The sequence below is a fragment of the Lemur catta genome, unplaced genomic scaffold (assembly GCF_020740605.2).
Source record: "Lemur catta isolate mLemCat1 unplaced genomic scaffold, mLemCat1.pri scaffold_66_ctg1, whole genome shotgun sequence".
In the NCBI taxonomy this organism is placed as follows: Eukaryota; Metazoa; Chordata; class Mammalia; order Primates; family Lemuridae; genus Lemur; species Lemur catta.
In genome coordinates, this window is record NW_025423865.1 from 408,260 (window position 1) to 431,462 (window position 23,203).

At 38.3% G+C, this 23,203-nt stretch overlaps 1 protein-coding gene across 1 annotated transcript; it reads left to right on the top strand.

Moving 5' to 3' along the window:
- The first annotated feature begins 2,731 nt into the window (after positions 1-2,731).
- LOC123629985 (ankyrin repeat domain-containing protein 26-like) lies at positions 2,732-23,133 on the top strand. The gene is made up of 6 exons (XM_045539325.1): positions 2,732-2,751; positions 4,603-4,695; positions 5,513-5,561; positions 18,042-18,102; positions 18,195-18,397; positions 22,966-23,133. Exons 2-6 carry the CDS (start codon positions 4,649-4,651, stop codon positions 23,092-23,094), a joined length of 489 nt encoding a protein of 162 aa, XP_045395281.1. The 5' UTR covers positions 2,732-2,751; positions 4,603-4,648; the 3' UTR covers positions 23,095-23,133.
- The last annotated feature ends 70 nt before the right edge of the window (positions 23,134-23,203 follow it).

The following is a 23,203-nucleotide window of genomic DNA, read 5'->3' on the forward strand; positions in this document are numbered from 1 at the left end:
CCAGCATCTGCCTCAGAGTAAGATTAGTGAGAGTAAGTACATTGATTTCTCTTGAGACTTTTTCCACTAGCAGCTGAAAAGTCTTTCAAGGGTCCTTGTCCCAGGCTTGTTTCCTGTTTTGCCTTGCAGAGGAGGTACCATGTTCCTATCCCTAGCTTTCCCTCAGTGGGGTGTTTTATCCTAAACTGAACAGTTTGAACTGAATCTGGAGAGCCTGTGTTGTGTGATAACAAAATACGTACTGTAGTCCACCCTTATCTGTGGATATGTTCTAAGACTCCCAGTGAATGCTTGAAACTTTGAATTGTACCAAACCCGATATATACAATGATTTTCCTATATATATACACATACGTGATATATCCACACACATATATCATAAAGTTTAATTTCTAAATTAGGCACAGTAAGAGATTAACAATGATAACAATAAAATAGAACAATTACATGATAGTCTGTGCTGTTATAAAGCCATGGAAATGTGGTCTCTCAAATTATCTCCTTGTACATACCCTTCTTCTTCTAGTGATATGTGAGATGATACAATGATACAATGCCTACATGTTGAGATGAATTAAGTTGAGTAACATAGCAGTTTTAGGCTACAATTGACGTTCTGACATCAGAAAGATGAGCATCTGCTTTGGATGATCCTGAATCGGGAAGCTGCAATCATATTGATATTTGGATCTTAGGAGCAGAGCATTTTGATGACTATTAGGTGGATAGAACATCGAGTTTGGATACATTGGTCAAGTGAATGATTCAGGTCCTAGACAGGATGGAGTGGGATGGCTGAAGTTTTCAAGATGCTACTTAGAATGGCATGATGAATGGCATCTGCATTCCACATTTCAAAAATTTTCCACCTAACGTTTTGGAACCATGATTGGCCATGGGTAACTGATACCACAGAAATGAAAACAGGGGATGTGATATTGTGAAATATATATGTGGTCTTTGATCTGGTTTCCTGGCATACAACTCCTAAAATTTTTGTACTCTCCAAAGTGATTATCTTTTTTGTGAAGGATTGACTGATGGCTGGCAGCCACCAGGTAGCTGCAGGATGGAGGCTGGTCATCACAGACCAAGGCATGATTAGGGGGCTGGGACTTCCACTCTATCTCCAACCTCCAGGGAGGAGAGTGGGGCTTAAGATAATGTGATTTTCAATGGCCCATGATTTAATTTGTCATATCTCTGTAATGAAGCTTTCATAAATAGCCAAAGACTGAGTTCAGAGAGCTTCCAGATAGCTGAATATGTGGAAGTTGTTCTAGGGCAGTGCCCCAGGAGGGTATGGAATTGCTCTACCCCATCCCCTATACCTTATCCTATGCATCTCTTCATCCATATCTTTTGCAACATGTTTGCCTGAGTTCTGTGAGCCATTCTGACAAATTAGTGGAACCCAAAGAGGGTATTACAGGAACCTGGATTTGAATCTGATCATTCAGAAGTTCTGGAGGCCCACATTTGCTACTGGTGTGGGAAAAAGCCAGCCTTGGGAACTGAGCCCCAACCTGTGGGATCTGAAGATACTGTTGGAACTGAATTGGAGGACTCTCAACAGGCCTCTCCAGCAGAATGAATTGCTTAATTGTTTATGGGGAGCCCCTGAATCACCACCACATTTGGTCAAAGAAGTCCTTTGTGTCCATAATTGCTGTTGTGGTGTGAGAACATACAGCAGCAAGGGGGACTGCTGTATACTCTGTGATTACATCTCCCAGTCTGTTAGTCCAGAAATCATGCTGTTTAAGTTTGACACTGTCTTCTTACAATACTGACTCTACTAGTGAGACCATTTTCTGTCACTCTGGTACGTTTCAGTTGGGATTATGATGATTGTACACAGCGGTTCACCTGTAGGTATCAGATTTTGAAAAATTCCAGTCTCCCTTGCATTTGATAAATCAAAGGAGGGGAGGCAACTGTTACTAATGTATTGATTGCCTACCAATAGTATCAATAATATTAATACTAGTATAGTCCTCAGGTATGACCCCAAAAGAATCCTTTGTAACAAAGCATGAGTCTTTTTCTTATTTTGGTCCAAAATCTAAAACATATACAAAAGTGTGCATTAATTATTTATTTTTTGTGAAGGTGGAGTCTTGCTGTGTCACTCAGGCTGGTCTTATTTTCAAACCCTTCAAAGGATCCTCTTGCCCCAGCCTCTCGAGTAGCTGAACTTAATGCAGGTGCCATTCATCATGTCATTCTAAGTAGCATCTTGAAAACTTCAGCCATCCCACTCCATCCTGTCTAGGACCTGAATCATTCACTTGACCAGTGTATCCAAACTCGATGTTCTATCCACCTAATAGTCATCAAAATGCTCTGCTCCTAAGATCCAAATATCAATATGATTGCAGCTTCCCGATTCAGGATCATCCAAAGCAGATGCTCATCTTTCTGATGTCAGAACGTCAATTGTAGCCTAAAACTGCTATGTTACTCAACTTAATTCATCTCAACATGTAGGCATTGTATCATTGTATCATCTCACATATCACTAGAAGAAGAAGGGTATGTACAAGGAGATAATTTGAGAGACCACATTTCCATGGCTTTATAACAGCACAGACTATCATGTAGTTGTTCTATTTTATTGTTATCATTGTTAATCTCTTAGAACACCATACTCTTCAATGCTTTTAATATTCTATATTTGTCTGTTGTTGATTTAAAAATACTTTGCTTTTTTTTAATAGTGGATGGAATATCTGAAGACTCTACAATCAGGTAGGGTTTTGCAGATTTTAAAAAATTGTATGTTAGCTAAGGGAATGCAGAGAAAATAACCTAACTTTTCAGGGTTCTATTCTGGGCTGCAAATCACATTATGTGCTTAACATTTCATATCTTCTATAGTCATCACAACTGCTTCTCAAAGAATCCATGCTATTACTTTTTACTGATTAAGTAACTGTGGTTCCAACAAGTTAATTAATTGCTCCATGATCCCATAGTTTGATTATCAGCCTGACTGGCTCCCAAATGTGTTTGCTTGTCCTGTAGCATAGATCAAGAGAAACCTGTGCAGTATTGTATCAAGGTACAGGTACAAATTAGATCAATTTAGAAAGTCAGATTTAGTTATATATTAATTCTCATCAAGAGTTCTTCTTATAAATCTGGTTATTCCAAGAGCATGTCCTGATGTATTTGAGAATGACAGTGGTCCTTCCTTTTAACATCAAAGGTTTTAGGACAGATCTCACTTCGCTGTGGTTGTAGGACCATAGGTTTACATAAGCAAGACCAGGCAAGTCCTAGAGAGGAATTGTTTTACTTTAAGTGAAGGTTATCTACATATAGGCTATGTTATGTTAATTATTTATCAGCTATTTAGAATTTCTTTCTAATTGATTTTTCTACTTAATGACTTACCAGTTTAGTTTTCCCATTAGGCTGGTATCCTTGCCTAATCCCATGAAAGTTTTTTTTTTTTTTCTAGAATCTTTTTTTTCTCCCATGATTTTCTGTAATTTTGTCTTAATATTTTTTTACTTTCTACTTTGCATTTCTTGGTTTTTTATTGTTTTTTTTTTTCTTCCAGTTAAATATTCCCTGCTTTTCTAAACAGAGAATGCAAAGCACATAGAAATTCATGATTTTAAGGAATCTTAGGGACTAATAAAAATATCCTCTGGTACTTTAATCTGTGTTTAACATCCTGGTCAAGTAGTTGTTTAGATAGCATACCTGAAACTTTTTACTTTGGTAAATAACAAAGGATTGAAACCCAAGATATTTAAGTGATTTATTTGAATATAGTCAGAGGCAGAAATGAGATTTGAACTCGTGTTTCTTCATTCAAGCCCAGTACTGTTCCTTTTTCATCATCTTTGTAGGTGAGTGTTTTAATAATAGAAATGGAGAGTAGATCTAGGGAACCCAAAGGAAGAGAATAAGAATGAAATTAGCTGCTGAACCCAGTGGCAGTGGATAAGAGTGGAATTAGCATTGGAAGGCCAATTTTGAAGAAGAACAATGCTGGGTTGGAGAGAAATACAGGTTTAAGAAAAGAGATCAGAATATTGGGGCTTCTGACAAGTGTGATAAAGAGAAATCATATGAATGAATCAAAAGGATGTTGGGATTTATCTAGAAAGGCACATTAAAATAGAAGGTTTGAGGGAGTTCTGAACAGGTTGCTGTGTTTTTGTTTGTTTAATTGGAGGAACTGGCAAACTTGAAATTTCTGTCAAAAGATGTTAAAAGAATTTGAGCCACTGGGAAGAGTCTCTGTAGCAGATAGGAATGTGGTATCATCTACTTCCACTCCAACCTACACAGGGGTGGCTTAGAGCCCCTTGAGTACTAGGGGGCTAGCGGTTGCTGAATTACATAGGTCTGTGGCCCATGGCACGTGTCCCCTCACCTCTGACTTCTTTCCCAGTTCAATGATGTCTTTCCCATGTACATGTAGAGTAGAGACGGGGTAAGATTTGCTGGGAAATCAGTCATGGAGCTGGGGTAGCTGGTAATGTGCCTATCCTGGGAGAGGATGACTGAGACTCGTTTAGCCTTCTTATCAGGATGAGGGAAATAGAGGGTTTCTGCTCTTGGTCATTTGAGCCTATTTTTCAGGAACCTGTGCTGTATTAGACTGAAGATTAAAAGTTTGAAGACTGCCATGGAGTCCTCCAGAAGAAGGATCTGGAATCAGGAGCCCATAAGAAGGTACTTAGATAGTACTTTGGGAAATAGAAGTATGACTACCAGGATTCTCCTTTTCCAGTAGTCTCTCTCCTTGAGTATCTGAGTGTCTATGAACGTTTTTAAGGGATTGCTAGTTTATATAGACCTGAATAAGGAATGACCTGTATGGGCAAAATAATCGGGTAATATAATTTTTAATTTTGTACTTTTTCTTGGAAGAATATCCCCAATAACAACATATAATTTTTTTTTACTTTTGTACATTTGTCCTTCAAACATTTCAGATGTTTCCTGGAACTACCTGTATGGTTTTAGAGTAAAGGGGAGATATAGGGCCTTCTTAGGTGCTTTCCTTCCTGAAGAAGCAAGCCTCCCGATTTTCTGAGTTATACAGATTAGTCTTTGAAACAGAGACATGTAATGGAGAAGGGACAGCATATTTTTCTACCTTGTTTTAGGTTATCAGGTTTCTTCCAATTCAGGTAACAAAAGTCATGTCAGTGACTAAGTGAACAGACAATTTGTGAAGACATATTATACTTGGGATTTGCTAATATATTGGTGGTCGATATCTGTTATGAAGCTAAAAGTAATTCTTCATTGACTACTTCATAGACTGTGAGAGGTGGAGACAGAGGTAAGTAACTAGAATATTTCTTAAAACAGAGACCAAATTTTACTAATAATTATATCAAGAAACATCATTTAATATCTAGATAGCTGACCTTTCATGTTGTTTTATTTTTTCTGAGTGGGTGCACCTAGATAGAACCCTGTAGATGTTTTTATTTTAAGGAGATAACCTCATTTATTTTTGTTGTATATTTTTTCTCTAAAGGATGTCCACCTACCCGACTATTGATGATTTAAGCAGTGTCGATACCAAGGTAAAGTGGTTTCTTGTGAAATTTATTTTACTACTCTGAATCTCCTTTTGTATAGTATTTTCTCTTAAAATTTAGCAGTGGTTTACATATGACTTTATAATAGAAAATTGGTCAGAGAAAACCATTCTACATAAGTTTGATGAAACCTTTGTTGTTACCTCTGACCTGTTGTCTTCCTCTTCACCTCTTCCCAATGGAGTGTAGGGAGTTTGTTCCCCCAGCTTAAGCTTCAAGCTTGTGGACTGTACTTGTGGGTACGAATCCACTGCTCCTTACTAGCTTGAGACGGAGGGAACTGTGTTTAGCTATGGGGTTGTTCCTGCTGTCATTGCTTTTAGTTTGTGTGGAGGAGCCAGTTACTGAGGTAATCCTTTGTGCCCATGGTAGGCTCTGGTTCACCAGGTGGGGTATACGAATGCCTTAAGCTTTGGGAGGGCCGTTAGCTTCTATTTGTTGCTTGGACCCTGCTCCCTCCTTTAGTAGGGGGCGGAGCAAGATGGATCACAGCTGGGGTGCAATAGCCTGGTTGTGTGGGCTTCCATGGGGCTCAGAGGTTGCTTATCTGGCCATTAGGGGGAGCCACTGATACAGAGTTGAGAGTGGTCTCTGGAAGATTAGAGGGCTGCTCCTGATGGCAGGTGCCTACTCATGTGATTGCTGAGGCCTCTGGCCAGATTTTCCATTCCTATCCACAAACCTGGTCACTTTCCCCTCTGATTGGTCCACTTTTGTTTCCTCTTCACCCAAGGTGGGCTCTCAAGCTTCCCCACTGTTTGTGTATCTGGCCTGTTGGCATGTGTCTCTGCACGTCACTGGCAGATAGGGGGATCTCCAATTGTACACCGCTTTTCTGCCACTAGGCCCCAACGCAAGGTGGGTGGGCCTCTCTACCCCCCAAAGTCACCACTAAAGTGATGCTCCCACTGGGAGAATAATGGCAGCTAAAGGAAATTTTGGTTCAAGCTTAACTCTCTATTAAAGTGAGTGGGGATAGGGACGGTTGCTCTGATTCAGCCTGTGGCACTAAGGCATTTGGTTTCCATAGGAACCAGTACTTATGCAAATTGAGTCCCAATGGCACAGCCAACTCCAATATGGCACTTCTCAGTGGGGAAGGGGGCATTGGGCTCTCCCATAGAACCCTGCTCTCTTGTGCTCTCCACACCCTCCCAATGGGGATGGGTTCTCACTTGCCACCTGAACTTAGAACTGGATCTCTCCCCCATGGCCCCTGCCCTTCTGTCTGCACAATGAGCAGCTGAACACACCAAGCACCTGTAGGCAGCAAGATCACAAACTGAGGGCTGTGGGTGGAAAAGTGCCCCTGGCACTGAAGCATGTTACTGAGCACAGAGAACTCCAGGGCTGCTATGGTTTGGGGAAGGGGCTGTGGACTTCCTGCACCACTCTGAAGTTTGGAGTGACACCTGTCTGTCTGCCTCTCTGAGCCCTGGTGGCAGCTCTGCTGACCCAGGCAGGCTCAGCTTGGCATGGGTTCTGGGAGTGCGCTTCCCTGGCCCAAGGCAGGCTCAGCTGGGAGTGTGTTGTTGTGTGGAACCAAGTCACTCAGTACAAGGTGCTTTGGTGGTTACTATGAGGTGGGTGCAGCCACATGGCTAGGAGTTGCTTGAGCCAAAATTACTACCTGTGATGCCAGGAGTCGGGGAGTGCATAGGAGATGGCATCTGAATGCAGCGATGCCAACTCCCTTGTCCTTCTGGCCCTCCCCTAATGGATGAGAACCCTGCATCTCATTGCTGCCCTGAGGCCTCTGGGTGGGGGAGGGGAAAACAAAACCCTTACCATTTCCCTGGGCTCCAGGACTCCCTGGAAGTAGTTCATGCCAATAACTCCCTTCTATCTTCCTCTCTCAGTAGCTCAGTTCTTCTTGGTGGTGTTCCTGGACTCCAGTGGTATCTATCCCTGAAGTCTACTTCCAAGCGGTAATCACTCTCTGCTCTCCTCAGTCCAATCCTCAACTGTTCTGCTGGGATGGTCCAGCAAGCTTTTTCTCTAGTCAGCTACTTTGGCTTTCTCCCCAAGGACTCCTATGACTCTTATGTTAGGCCTTTTACAGAATCCCATATTTCTTGTAGGCTTTGCTTGTTCCTCTTGCTTATCTGCTCTATCTCTTGACTGACTTGTTCAATTAACTAGTGTTGTCTTCAAGTACTGAGAATCTTTCCTCTGCCTGATCTAACCTATTCTTAAGGTCTTCCACTGTGTTTTGTAATTCCTTGAATGATTTTTTCATTTCCAGAAATTCTGTTTGATTTTTTTCTTTAATATTTCAGTCTCTTTGGTGTTTTTTTAATTCATTTTTTGCATTGTTTTGGTCCTTTCTTTGTGTTGGGTTTCCTTGTTATCCTGTATTTCATTGAGCTTCCTTTTAATCCATGTTCAAAATTCTTTATGTGTCATTTCAATATTCTGGTTTTGGTTGTTACCCATTGCCAGAGATGTGGTGTCCCCTTTTGGGGGTGTCCTTTTGCTTTGATTCTTCATACTTCTGGAGTTCTGTCTCATATTCCTTCTCATCTGGAGCAGATACTGCTTCTTACTTTTGGATTTTCTTTTGTTTAGAGAATGACATGCCCAGTTTATTCTCTGAACCAGTAGGTGGTGCTTGGAGGTGAGCATCAATTACAGCCCATATGATGAGTCAGTAAATGCAGTAAAAAGATGTACAAATTGACTTCACTGTTAGTAATTGGTGCTTGCCAGAAGGAACAAGCTGCAATGCTTTTTTGGGGGGGTCATGTGCCCAGGTCTAGTCCCTCAAGAAAAGCACTCTCTGGCCCCCAGTGGTTGGATGAACCCTGGGACTTCCAAGTGTGCCCTTACTTTCCACCACAGCAGTTGTGGGTGGGGGACTGAGGCTGGGCATGTTTGGCTTGGGTGGTGAACTTGCCATCAAGATGAAAAATGCTATTAACAGGGGTTGAAGATCTGCTCCCTACCTCTGGACAAAGCTGCCAGGGAGGGGCTGAAGTAGCCCCATTCAACCAGAAAGTCTGTGTGAGGAGGCAGTGCTATCTGAGTCCCTCAATCTGGCAGTCTAGAGCATGCCTCACTCCTTTCCACCCTCCTTTATTACATGGTTTCTCCCAGGCCTCTGCCATTAGGCCCTCAAACCAGCCAAGGTCCCCTACAACTGTTGTGCAAGCCAGGATGTTTCCTTCCCAGAATCCTGGCCTCAGCTAGAAGTGCGGTCCTCCCATGTAAGAAGGGTTGCCCTTAGAGCACACTACATCTAGGACCCCCACTGCACTCTCCTCTTTGTCTGTCCCTGCAGGCACCCACATTTCATGACACTTATTCACAAATATTTCTTCTGTGCCTCCGGGCAATACGATTGAGACCTGGGCATACATGATCTGGCGTGTGGGCCCATCCCTGGTATCCAGTTCTTGACCATACCAGGGATATGGATGCTGTTCCCAAGTCATCCATGGGGTACCCAAGCTGATTATATGTCCCCCCACCTTTGGTAGTTCCATGCTTTACTGGAGTTGCTGGGAAAATATCACCAGGGATGGCTAGCAGACAGGGAGCTCATGGTCTGTGTTACCCCTCTGTCTACTGCAGGACCAATAAGGAAAAGTGTGAACCCTGTTTCCTGTAGAGGCCTCCATGTGGTCGCCCAATTGTTTCTCTTGGCAGCGATGGGTTGGGGAGGGAAAGGAGAGAAGAAGAGTTTGGCTGGAGGAAAATCCACTGTGGTCATCTCCAGCCCTCTCTCCAGGAGGCAGTCTGTCCAGAATGATGGGGTTGCAGATTCATGCAGATCACCTGGGACCCACAGGACCCCTGTGGCTCCTGTAGTCTGGGACAAAGTTGAGCAATGTCTATGTGGGGGTGAGTAATATGGAACCTGAGGGGTTGAAGCCCCCTAGGGAGGACAAAGGTGTCTGATGGTAGAGAAGAAATATGATACCTGCTGTCCAGCTCAGATTTGTGGGGTGTTGTTGGAATACAGAATTAAGAGACATGGAAAGTTGCAGGAGTTTTTCAGGGCTTTGCTTGAAGGAAACTGAGCATATTAGTTCACATACCAGAAGCTGCTTAGCAACAGGGGAGGCATTCCACTGTCCAGGGACGACTGCAAGGCTATGCCTGTCTCGAGGCCTGCAGGCCAGCACCTGGAGCTTGTGTAAGGCGGAGCTCGGCATAGGGTCACAGGTTAAGGAAGTGATCAAAGGATGCCAGCCCAGCAGGCACCTGTAGCTAAAGCTAATTAGCCTCATGGACAGTTCCTGCTTCGCTCTTGACCACATGTCTCAGTTAATGACAAACTAGATAAAGAAATACATGGTCTCTATATTTCTGTTTTAGCTTTATTGCTAATTGGTAATTTTATCTTTAACTTGTATACACAGGTAGGTCTATTCTTAACTTAGTGCTTAAGAAGTTTATCTGAGAAAAATTTTGTAACCATTTGCTCACGTAGATATAATTAATTAAAGGATCTCTTGAAACCTTTGGGGAGCCTTTAAACCTAAATGAATGATCTGTACACATAAATCTGTAACCGCTAACAGCTAATTGCTGTGCCAATAAATACTGATGCAGGATTTCACTCAGTGACTCTTGGCTCACGGGAATGCTGGAGGACCTCTGCCTCCCCCATCATTTTAAACTACACTTTGTCTCTGTCGCTATTATTTCCAAATGTCTTGCGAGGATCCTGCTTGGAACCTGTATTTCTTGGAGAATAGCTGACTCCCAGCAGGGCGGGAGGTGTCCAGGGAGGCTGGGAGCCTGGTTTCCTGTTTTTAAGAAGCTCCTTTCTCACTGGTGGCAACATTCTCTGGGCTTAGGTGGGCAGAAGGATGCTCCAGCAGCTCTGGAGCCCACCGACAGTCTGAGATGTGAGGGAGGGGGATGTTAACTCCTCCTCCACCTACCCTTCTTGTAGGTTTCCAAGCCTCTCATGGCTTAATCCCCACTGATGCCGTTCTCCTTCCAGTTGTGTTTTGCAGCCTCTTCCTGTGGAGTCTCCTGTAGGTTCAGGAACCCTTCCTTTAGACTGTCACTCAATCTGTGTTCGTTTGTCTGTTTGTTCTTTCTCTTTCATCTAAAGCTCCTCCTTCTTACAGAGATGCTCTGGCTAGTGGTGCCTCTGGTTCACCATCTTGCAGTTATTTATTTTAAACTTCTTGATCTGGGCTCCATTTAACATGACCTTCTTGGGAAGGCTTTCCAGATATTCAAAGGAAATTGAGTGTTGTTAAGTAACTTGTTGGTTACTACAGGTGAATCAGCACAGGGGGAATCCCACGTCCAGTAATGATATGACGATTGCTAGATCCTTGTAGTACTGGCTTGGTGGAGTTGGGAATGATATAGGAGAATTTCCTGGATTACAAGGAAAATTTCTCATTCTCTTTCCTCACTCTGTGTATTGAGTTGGTGGAGTTGGGGGAGGAGCAATGTGGGCACTCCCTCATGGTCACCATAGCTAAGACTTTGCTTAGGTCACACTGGAACCCAGCCAATCTCAACAAAAGCCCTTGGTGACTGTTGCCTGGCTCCCTCTGATGTTTATGCTAGCCCAGGGGCTCTTTAGTCAGCAAGTTGTGAATCCTGCCAGGACTGGGTCTTTCCTTTAATAGCAGAGCGTATCTTTCTGGCTCAAGGTGATTCTAGGAGTGTAATTCATGGACTATGTTCTTAAATCCAGGGCCTTAGGAGTCTGCTATGTACTTTATTTTGCTGTTGGCATACAAGTTGCAAAACAAAGTCTTCTGAATTTTTTCCTTTCCTTTCCTCAAATGGAAGAAGACTCTCCCTGAGCTGCACTGCCGGTGTTTGTGGGAAGGGTGACATAAGCACTGTCTTGGCCACCACCATTAGTGTATCTCTGGGTCATGTGTACCTCAAGCCCACTGGATCGGAGCCAGCACAGGCACAGGAACTACCCAAGGATGGTGTCCTTTGTGAAATCACTGCCTTATGAATGTATTTCAGGCCCCAGGCTGCTTTTTCTCAGCCAGTTGATGGACGTAGTCAGAACTAAGGTTTCAGGACAGAGAATTTCTCTTTGGCTGGGTGGGTCCAAATGCTCCCTCTGTGGGCACTGGCAGTATTCTGACCTGTGCTATGTTCCTCAGAAATTCAATACAAAGTCCCACAATCACTTCATTCTCTCTGACTCAGGGAAATGTATTCTCTTTGCTTGATGTGCTGGTGTGGCACTGCCTGTGGATGGAGGAGGGATAGTGTGCAAGGCTCTTTACTGCCCCAGTCAATGCCTCTTTCATTGATTGAATGTGAAACCTGGTACTGAGATCACTCACGTGATTTTTGGTTTTCCTGAAGGTGCTTCCTTGCGTGTCTAGTTGTTGTATTTGGTGTTCATGTGGAGGGATGATTGTTGCAGGTTTCTGTTTGGTCATCTTGCTCTTCTCAGATCTCCTACAGGTGTCCTTTTTATAATATGACTTCTTTTCCTTTGGGTAGATCACCAGTTGTGATATTGATGAATCCAATGGTATGTCTACTTTTAGTTCTTTGAGAAATCTCCATATAGTTTCCATAGAGATTGTTGTAATTTATTCTCCTACCAAAAGTGTATAAGCCTCTTCTTTTCACCACATCCCCACTAGCATCTATTGGTTTTGACTTTTTAATAACAACTATTCTGACAGGGGTAAGGTGGTATCGCATTGTGGTTTCGATTTGCATTTCTCTCATGAATAGTGATGTACAATGAATAGTGATATGTTTTCATATGTTTATTAGTCATTTGTTTCTTTTCTTTGGAAAAATGTTCATTTATTTTGCCTACTTTTGATGGTTTTGTTTCTTTTTTCGTGTTGATTTGAGTTATTTATAGATTCTGGGTATTAGGCCTTTTTCAGATACGGAGCTTGTGCATACTTTCTGTAGGTTTTTTACCCTGTTGATTACATCTTTTGCTATGTAAAAGCATTTTAGTTAACTTAATTTCAATTTATTTATTTTTGATTGTATTGTATTTGCTTTTTGGGTCATAGACATGAATTCTTTACCTAACCCTATGTTGAGGATAGTTTTTTCTAGTGTTTTTTTTCTAAATTTTTTTTTATGGTTTCAGGTCTTACATTTAAGTCTTAAATCCATCTTGATTTAATTTTTGTATATGGTGAGAGATTGAAATCAAGTTTTTTTCTTCTGTATATGAATATCCAATTTTCCTAGCACTATTTATTGAATAGGGTTTCCTTTCCCTAATCTATGGTTTTGTCTCCTTGGTGAATGATCAGTTGGTTGTAGGTATTTGGCTTTATTCCTGGGTTCTCTATTTTGTTCTATTTGTGTATGTATCTACTTTTATTTTAGTAGTGTGATTTATTGGTTAATATTGCCTTATAGTGTAAATTAACATCATGTAATGCGATGCCACCTGATTTCTTTTTTCCTTAACATTGCTTTGGCTGTTCGTACTCTTTTCTGGTATCATATGATTTTTTTGGTTTGTTTTTTCTAATTCTGTGAAAAAAGTGACATGGGTGTTTTGGTATAAATTGCATTGCATCCGTAGATTACTTTGCCAATGTGGCCATTTTCACAACATTTATTCTTCTAATCCATAATCCTGAGATACTTTCCCAATTTTTTGTATCATCTAGGACATTTTTAAAGTAGTATTTTGTAGTTCTTCTTGTGGAGATGATTCACAATCTTGGTTAAGTATATTCCCAGATAATTTATTTATTTGTTTGTTTATTTGGAAGCTGTTATAAATGAGATTGTGTTGCTGATATTATTCTTACCTTGTTTGTTGTTAATGCATAGAAATGCTAGTGATGTGTATACATGGAATTTGTAACCTGAGACTTTACTGAATTTATTTATCAATTTCAGGAATGTCTTGGAGGTGTCTTTATGTTTTTCTTTGTATAAGATCATATCCTGAACCAACAAGGATAGTTCGACTTCAATTTTTTCTAATTTGTATGCGCTTTATCTCTCTTTTTCCTCATTGTTCTGGCTAGGACTTCCAGTGGTGTCTTAAATTGAAGTGGTGAAAGTGGGCATCCTTGTCCGTTCCAATTCTTCAAGGGAATGCTTTCAGATGTCCCCCATTCAGTATGATGTTGGCAGTGAGTTTTTTATATATGGTTTTCACTATTTTGAGGCATGTTCTTCCTATGCCTAGTGTCTTGGGGGTTTTTGTCATGAAAGGGGTATTGGATTTTGTTGGATGTTTTTTCTGCATGTATTGAGATTAGGCTTTGGTTTTGTTTTTAATTCTTTTCATGTGGTGAATTACAGTTATGGACTTTTGTATGTTCAACCACATTTGCCTCTTTCAGGTGAAACCCACTTGATCATGGTGAATTATATTGTTGAAGTGTTTTTTGCTAGGTTTTGCTTGTTTGTTTGTTTGTTTTTGAGGAATTTTTAAATCTATTTTCATCAAGGACATTGGCCTATAGTTTTCTTTTTTTGTTGTTGTGTCCTTACCTGGCTCTGTTATCAGGATGATATTGGTTTTGACAGGTGAGTAAGGGAGGATTCCCTCCTTGTTGTAGCACAATTTCTGTAGAATAGTACAAGTTCTTTTCTGTAGCTCTTGTAAAATATACCTGTGAATCCATCTCAGCCTAGGCTTTTTTTTTTTTTTCCATGGGAGTTTTCTTGTTAATGACTCAATGTTATTACTCATTATTGGTCCATCCAGGATTTCTATTTTATCCTGATTCAAGCAGGGGACTTTGCATTTTTCCAAAAAATGTGTCCACTTCCTCTAGATGTTCTAGTTGGTGTGCATAGAGGTGTTTGTAGTAATCTCAGATTTTGTTTTAAAATACGTCTCATTTTCCATTTTGGATTGAGTTTATTTGAATCATCTCTTTTCTTGACTAATCTGGCTCATGGTCTGTCAATGGTTATATCTTTTCAAAGAACGAATTTTGCATTTCATTGACATTTTGTATTTTCTTTTTGGTTTTACTTTTGTTTAGTTTTGCTTGGCTATTTGTTATTTCTTGTCTCCTGCTAGATTTGGCATTGGTTTGTTTTCATTTTTTCTAGTTTCCTGCGGTGTGATAGTGGGTTATTAATTTGTTGTCTTCCTCATGTAGATATTTTCTGCTCTTATAAACTTCCCTCTTGTTATTACTTTTTCTGCATTTTAGAAAATTTTATAGCTTTTGTTGCCATTGTCATTCAATCGAAAAATATTTTTTCATTTCTGTCGTGTTTTCATCTTTGTCCCAAAGATCATTTCACAGGAAGTGGTTTAATTTCTATATATTTGTACAATTTTGAGAGTTCCTCTTGGAATTGTTTCTCATTTTATTCCACTGTAGTATGAGACAATAAATACATGATATGATCTTGATTTTTTAAAACTTTTCTGAGATGTGTTTTGTGGTTTAGAATAAGTTCTGTCTTGGAGAATGTTCCATGTGCTGATGAGAAGAATGTGCATTCTGCAGTTTTTTTGGCAGTATATTCTGCAAATGTCTCTTAGGTGCATGTGTTCTACCATCTTAAATCCATTGTTTCCTTGTTGATTTTCTGCCTCAGTGATTTATCTAGTTCTGTCAGTAGAGTGTTAGGGTCCCCCAGTATAATTATGCCCCTATTGATTTCTTTTCCTGGCTGTAGTAGCATTTGTTTTATGAATTGGGGAGCTCTGGTGTTAAGTACATATATATTTAGATTAGTTAAATCTTCTTATTGAATTGATCTCTTAATCATTATATAATAGCCATCTTGGTATTGTCATTATTGTTGCTTTAGAGTCTATTTTACCTGGTATAAGATTAACTACTCTTGCTTGCTTTTTATATCCATTTGCATCGAATATTTTTTCCAGACCTTCACGTTGATTCTGTGAGAATCTTTATGAATTAAATGTATTTTTTTGAGACATGATATTTTTGGGTTTTGTTTTTTTTATCCATGCCACGAATTGATACATTGCAGTGGGATATTTAGAAGGTTTACTTTGAATGTTAATATTGATTAGTGAAATACTGTTTCAGTCTTGTTGATTTTTACCGGTAGCTTTGTATTCTCACTTAATTTACTATTTTGTAAGAATTGTGAGTTTTAACTTCTACTTATTTTTACACTGTAGAGTTTGACTGTACTCTGATTTTTAGAGCACTTTTGGGCATTTTCTGTAGAGCAGGTCCAGTGCTGTGAGTCAGGGGAGAAGAGTCTGAATGAAGGAGAGCTGGCACTCTGGTCTTCTTTTTCCCAAGGTGTACCCTGCAGGGGATGCACTCTCTTCTTACTTGAAGGGAGCCCACCGTGTATGTCCAAGCTCTGGGATCACACAGTTCCCCTAAGACCTACCAGTGCCCTGTGGCTACTGCAATCTGACTGAGCATTAGAGAATATTTGTGTGGGTTCCAGGGTCAAGAAATGTAAAATGCTGAATTCCCCTGGGCAGGGCAAAGGCACACAATAGCTGGAAAAGCAGTATGACAACTGCTGCCTCAACTTGGGTCTGTGGTAAGCGTGAGTGATAACCAGTGGGCTAGAAGCCTGGTGCTGTATTGTCAAGAAGCTCTCAGTTCACTGAGGGCAGCAGTGCTGGGCCTATGAGGCTACAGTGTCTACTCAATAGTTTGGAGCCTTAGGACTGCCAGAGGTGTGAAAGGAGGAAAATCAAACACACCCACCTACCTTTTCCATGGGGCCACTAATTCCCTGGGGGTTCATTTCTTCTAAAATCTTGTTCCTTCTTGTTATTTCCTGTGACTTCTTTCCTTGGTGTCTCTGGCAGATTCTGGCACTCTTTCTTCAGAATTACACCTGGGCTAGGATTTCATCTGAAACTTTCTCTTCTTTCTGAGATGATCTGGCTTCTGATGTCTCTACTCAGCCATCTAAGCTATATCCACTCCATGTTTTTCCTAGTTATTTAAATAATAATTTTATGACTCCTGTATTACTATGAGTTACTACAGGTTAGGAAACATATTTGTGTGTGTGTTAGAGTACAGAGAATGTAATCTGGCATGTATAAAGCATTTTAATATATTTCAATGGGAATAAATGAATAGATAAATGAATTTTAGTGGAAAGAAATGTTAGAATATTAAGGTTATAATGAAATGTTAAAAGTAACAATATCCATAATATAATTAATAATTAAATCTATTGAATTTTTAAAATATAATTTAAATTTATGTTCCCATTTAGTAATTAGAATGTATAACTTCAGGAGAGTTATTATGAGAAAATATTTCATAAAAATGAACAAATTAGCAACATATCATAAGTAGGAAAGAGAATTATGGTATCTTTTCTAGTATCATCCAACTAGAAGTTTAGATTAGGATTTCAGATTAAAATTTCTTAAGTGTTCCTTATCTTCAACCGAAGTTCTATTAAAAAATGTCTTTTTAAGCAATACATGAATCTTTATAATTCTAATTACCAATTTTTTCTCCAAGTACAAAAGAGATGGAATATTTCTTTTTCTGATTTTTTTATCTCTGTAGCAATAGTGTCACAGCTTCCACATAGTGGAAGATGATTATGTTTCAATAATTTATTGTTTTATGGTAATTAAATTAAATTCTTTCCTATAGAAGAATATAGGAAAGTAAATTGTAGAGTAAATATTAATCAATTATCAGTTTTATCATGGATATACTGTAAACTAAAGTCTCTGTTTTATTCTCATATTTCTCCATGTACCTTATCATACAGAATATTTTTCCTTTTCTTCCATGGTTTAATCACATATTAGGTGGAGTGGTCATGTCTCTTTTTGTTTGTTTGTTTCATCCTCCTCTTCCACCTTGCAAAAATGCTTTTCCCCAATCTAAATATTTCCTTGCACAATGCATTTCCTCAGTGTGTACCCTGTCAGTGCCTCTTTGTCTTCATTGTCATCGTATTTAGTGAAAGCTTTCTACTGAGTAGCTCTTTGTGGCTTTCATTCTTCAATGATTGCCCCACAAGGTTTATTATTGTTTTCTGTCTTTCTTGGGAGAACCTGAATCTATACAATAATTTATCTTTAGAATTTTGACAAACATAATAGAAGTGATTGATAATATTTGCAAAGCCAACCCATTAAAATAAGTTATTACTAAAACCTAAACTCTCCCATTTTCCTGGCAAGAGATAGTTAATCCAAATGTAAATCATGCAAACACATTTCACAATGTAACACAAAATTGATTAATTTAAGTATCTTAATGATAGTTACTTTAATAATCCTGTAAGCTGACTAGGTCCATTTTTGTCTCAGGCTATTTTGGCTAAGAATATAATCTAATGGATATTATAGCATTTGTAGAATAATTGATTATGGGCAAAGGGAGTAACATTCTTAGGACATCTGTACCATCTCTCCTAATCTTCACCCCATGAGAAGATGTAAATTAGTAAATGACAGAATTGAGGTTGAATCTACTCCAAAACCTCTTTTCTTTGCATTAGGTCATATGGTAATGGTGAATATTATAATTATTTTACCACTTTGATACTTGTTATCCTTAAAGCTATTGTTTTTTGTTCTAGGATGTTTCTGAACCAAACTTAACAAACTTAACTACTGCTTCTCAGCAATCCAGGAAAAATTGTAAGCTCTTTAAAGATTGCCTATTTTTGTGTTATCCACTGATTCTTCATTACAAATATCTTTATATATTATTTACTTTCTTTTTACTGTAGTAGAAGCAAAATATGCTACTGTGAGAACAGGTAAGGGAAACGTGTTTGAGGACAAGATTTCTGATCATCCAAAGGAAGATCTGTTTGAATGCTTTCCCACAACATCAGGCAAAGTCCAGGGCTTTTTAAATCCTTCCTTTCCACCACCTGAGCCTCAGCGGAAACCTTCCTCCGGGTCATTGGAAAACTGTGGTCTTACAAAGGTAAGTTATTATTTGAAAAACTTTTCTCCCCCATATATTTATGTACCCCCATCCTCATAATGCTGACAAAAATACTGTAAAGAAATGGACCTCCTCAAGGCCATAATAGAAAACAAATGTAATAACAAAAGGAAGGATGGACAGGATTGAGATTTGTAAAAGTTGAGGGGAGTAAACAATTCTTAGGTTAGAAATTGTAGAAGGAAAGAATTAGAAAGCAACCCAAAAGAGCAGCTCAGAAATGTGGAAATGAAGAGGGGGATGATGGGGAAGAATTCATGGAAGAAGGGCAAGATAAATACAAAGTTTGATTAAGAGAGACAAGATCACACAAATTATTATGAAAAGATAACAGAAATAGTGGAGATAAATGAGAGTGGGAACTCTGTATCGTAAGGTATGTTAGAAATTGTTTTCATGCAAATCAAGAAAAGACAGGCAATGAAAAAGAGGCTGATATTCTTTTAAAAACTTATAGATTGCTTTAATGAAAAACAAACCGAAAAGTTAAGGGTGGCTATAATTAATATATTGTACATTTAAAACTAGCTATAAGAGAATAATTCAAATGATTCTGCCATAAAGAACAGATACTATTTAACATGATGCATATCTCAAGTACACTGACAAGATTCTAGAAATGTATCAAAATTTATGTCCCTTCAAAATTTGTACATCTATTATGCTCAAATAAAAACTATGTAAAAAGGAAAAAAATGAATCCTCATTTTTAAAAAATTATTAAGGTAATACATTTAATCTAGTAAATTATTAAAGTAATATATTTAATCGAGTAAAACCTATGTTCCTGGATAATGCCAAGTGAAATATATTTCAGGCCATATCTGATATTATGAATTATTAATTTTTGACTCTTTCATTTCTTCTTTAAGGTTTATAACTTATCTTTTGCTTATCCATAACTTACTTAAATAATTTGTATTACTGTTTGGTATAATGTTGACAATCATTTTAGATCTGTTTGAAAATAGAGAAAGGAATAAACATTTTATTTGATCTTTTTTAAAATTTCAGGTTATATAAGGGAGGTTCTTAATCAGTATTCATTAAATAAGAATATAAATTTTGAGCTGCAACCCTCTTGAAGAAATAAATGCTACAATTGTTTACTTCTGGACATGTTATTTATCTTGTGCCAATAATTTCTACATATAACAGACACACATATGTATACATCACATGAATGCAATCATAATTGATTATTGTTCCCTAGAATAAACTACTTATTGTCATAGCATTATAAAGAAGGGGTGACTGTCAACAGAGTATACACATTCATCTCTGGAAGATGGTTGTTTACTTTTAAAAAATATTTCTAGCATTGGGAACATTTTATATTATTCTCAGGAAGATTTATTAAGTTTAGTATTCATAGTTGTTATATCTTGCACATAAATTTTTTCATCTGCAAAACTCAGAAATCCTGTAGACTTGATTTTGTAGTCCTCTCTCCACTCCTTATGTGAATATTGGGGCCTGTTTGACAATTGTAGATGTATTTAAAGATTCTTAAATCTTCAATTCGGGTAATCATAGCTTTATGTTCTTTATAGTAGATGCTCTCTCCAATTTTTAACTACCGTCCTATATGATGGAAATAGGAAATTAGAGCTATGAGTATGTTGCTTACATGGGAGTAAGAAAACAAGGTGAAATTTAATGGAGGGCTTTATGTTTCTTTCTTACATGATCATAGTACTTAGAAATACATCATAATTCTGCATCACATAAGCATTTCTCTTCTACAGTTTAAAATTTTAAGATTAATTTTATTTTTTTTAGTGTCATTCCTTTTTTTATTTTAATTTTTTTAATTCAGGATATTTTGGGGGTGCAAACATTTTGGTTACATGAAATATTGTTTGCCTCACCCTAGCTAGGGCTATAAGAGTGTCCTTCCCACATACAGTGTTCCCCATTTCCATTAACTGTGGGTTTACTCCCCTCAGTCCTCCACCCCCCAACTTGACCAGCACCCAGTGAGTATTACTACCCTATGAGCACCTTAGTGTTTATCAGTTAGTACCAATTTGATAGTGAGTATATGTGGTGCATGTTTTTTCATCCTTCTGATACCTTACTTAAAAGGATGGTCTCAATCTCTATCTAGGATCACATAAGAAGTACTAGATCACTGTTCTTTTTTGTAGTTGAGTATTATTCCACGGTATACATATATCATTTTATTAATCCACTCATGTATTGATGGGCACTTGGGTTGTTTCCATAGCTTTGGAAAAGTGAATTGTGCTGCTATAAACATTTGATTGCAAATGTCTTTATTCTCTTCCTTTGGATAGATGCCTAGTAGTGGGATTGCGGGATCAAATGATATCTCTATTTTTAGCTCTTTGAGGTATCTCCAAATTACTTTCCACATGGGTTGTACTAATTTGTAGTCCCACCAGCAGTATAAGAGTGTCGCAATCTCTCGTATCCATGCCAGCATTTGTTATTTTGGGCCTTTTTAATAGAGGCCATTCTCACTGGAGTTAGGTGATGTCACATTGTAGTTTTGATTTGCATTTCCCTAATGATTAGAGATGTTGAGAACTTTTTTATATGTTTGGTGGCCATTAATCTGTCTTCTTTTGAAAAGTTGCTGTTCATGTCCTTTGTACATTTATTGATGGGGCTATTTGACTTTTTCTTGTTGATATTCTTAAGTTCTATATAGATTCTTGTTATCAGCCCTTTATCAGATGTGTAGAAAGCAAATATTTTCTCCCATTCTGCAGTTTGTCTGTTTGCTGTAATGATAGTTTCCTTGGCTGTGCAGAAGCTTTGTAATTTGATCAGGTCCCATTTGTTTATTTTTGTTGCTGCTCTGATTGCTTTGGGGGTCTTCTTCATAAATTCTTTGCCTAGGTGGATGTCTAAAAGACTCTTCCCAACATTTTCTTCCAGAATTCTTAAGGTTTCGTGCCTCAGGTTTGAGTCCGTTATCCATCGTATGTTGATTTTTGTGAGAGGTGAGAGGTGGGGATGCAGTTTAAATCTTCTGCACATGGACATCCAGTGTTCCCAGCACAACTTGTGGAATAGAGATTCTTTTCCCATATGTATGCTTTTGTCTGCTTTGTTGAAGATTTCATGACAATGTGAGGATGGTTTTATGTCTGGGATCTCTGTCCTACTCCAAAATTCTATATCTGTATTCTTGTGCCTATACCATGGTGTTTTGGTTACTATAGCCTTGTAGTAAAGTTTGAAGATACTTTCAGACCCAAAGTCAAGGGCTGGAAAACAAACTTCCAAGCAAATGGAAACCAAAAGAGAGAGGCCATGGTGATTCTGATTTCAGACAGCATAAATTTTAAAATAGCAAGACTAAAGAAAGACAAAGATGGTCACAAAATCATGGTGAAAGGAAAAATCCAACAAGAAGGCTTAACAATTCTTAATATTTATGCACCGAACACAGGAGCACCCAGATACATAAAGCAAACCCTGTTTGATCTAAATAGCATGATAAACAGTAATTCCATATTAGGAGGAGATTTCAGTACCCCACTGACTGAATTGGACAGATTCCCAAACAAAAAGTAAGCAAAGAAATCATGGACTTAAACAAAGCTCTAGAACGAATGGGTCTAACACACATCTACAGAATATTCCACCCAAATAAAGCTGAATATACATTCTTCTCATCATCTCATGGAACTTTCTCCAAAATTGATCAAATCCTAGGCCACAAATCAGACCTCAACAAATTTAAAAACATAGAAATTGTACCATGTATCTTGTCAGATCATAGTGGTATAAAACTAGAGATCAATTCCAACAGAAACACTGCTTCACAAGGTCATGGAAATTAAACAATCTCTTGTTGAATGATTACTGGGTCAAGGGAGAGATCCAGATGGAACTTAAGATTAATTTTAAAAATAGTCTTCTTGCAGCATCTTGAATTGGTACTTTAGAATTAAATCTTTTTATTCAATTTAAAAGTGTATGTTATGATAATATTCCAGAAATAAATATTTTCATATATTAGTACTATTATATCTCACATTCTTCAAATTTTTAAAAGTATAGTTGAAAAAATTGAACTGTATTTTTCCTCCTCTTATTCTCATTTTCAAAATTTCTGAGTTCTGTATAGAATTTCATTATTTAATTCTACCATTTTCATATACTTTACAAATACTCATCCTTTTTCTCACATTGCCCTGTCTTGAAATGCTTCACACCCATTCTCAGCACTTTTTCTATCTTTCACAATGTGGCCATATATCTTTGCAGTATTTCCTGATCTTCCCAGGGAGAACTCACTGCTCTCTCCTTTGTGCCCTTACTGTCCTTTATTCACTTTAATTGTAGAATCAGTGAATTATTCTTTTCCATCTCTCTTTCATACATCTCAAACTCCTCTTGAATCTAGGGCAAAATCCACTGTTTTTTTATATTATCAGCTTCTGCCAGAATAGTGCCTGTGATTTGATAGACAGAGTAACGTTCATTGTCTTATAGACTAATTGAGTGAGTGAGTGAGGGAATAAATGCAATGTTTTCTGAAGTTGGGATTTTTTTTTTTTTTTAAATAGGAAGGAGCAACAAAGCCAGCATCTGGACAAAAGGAAAATGGTATTGGTATTATTGAACATGCTCCGCGAGAGCAAAAAGTAATGTCAATTTTATTTATGTGCACAAAAATAACAGAAGTGGTAAGTTAGTGAATATCTATGATACTCTTTAATCCTTAAATGCCATCACACACAAAAAAAAAACATTTAAAGTATGCAGACCCAAATATATTATCCATTTCTTTTAAATATATTTCTT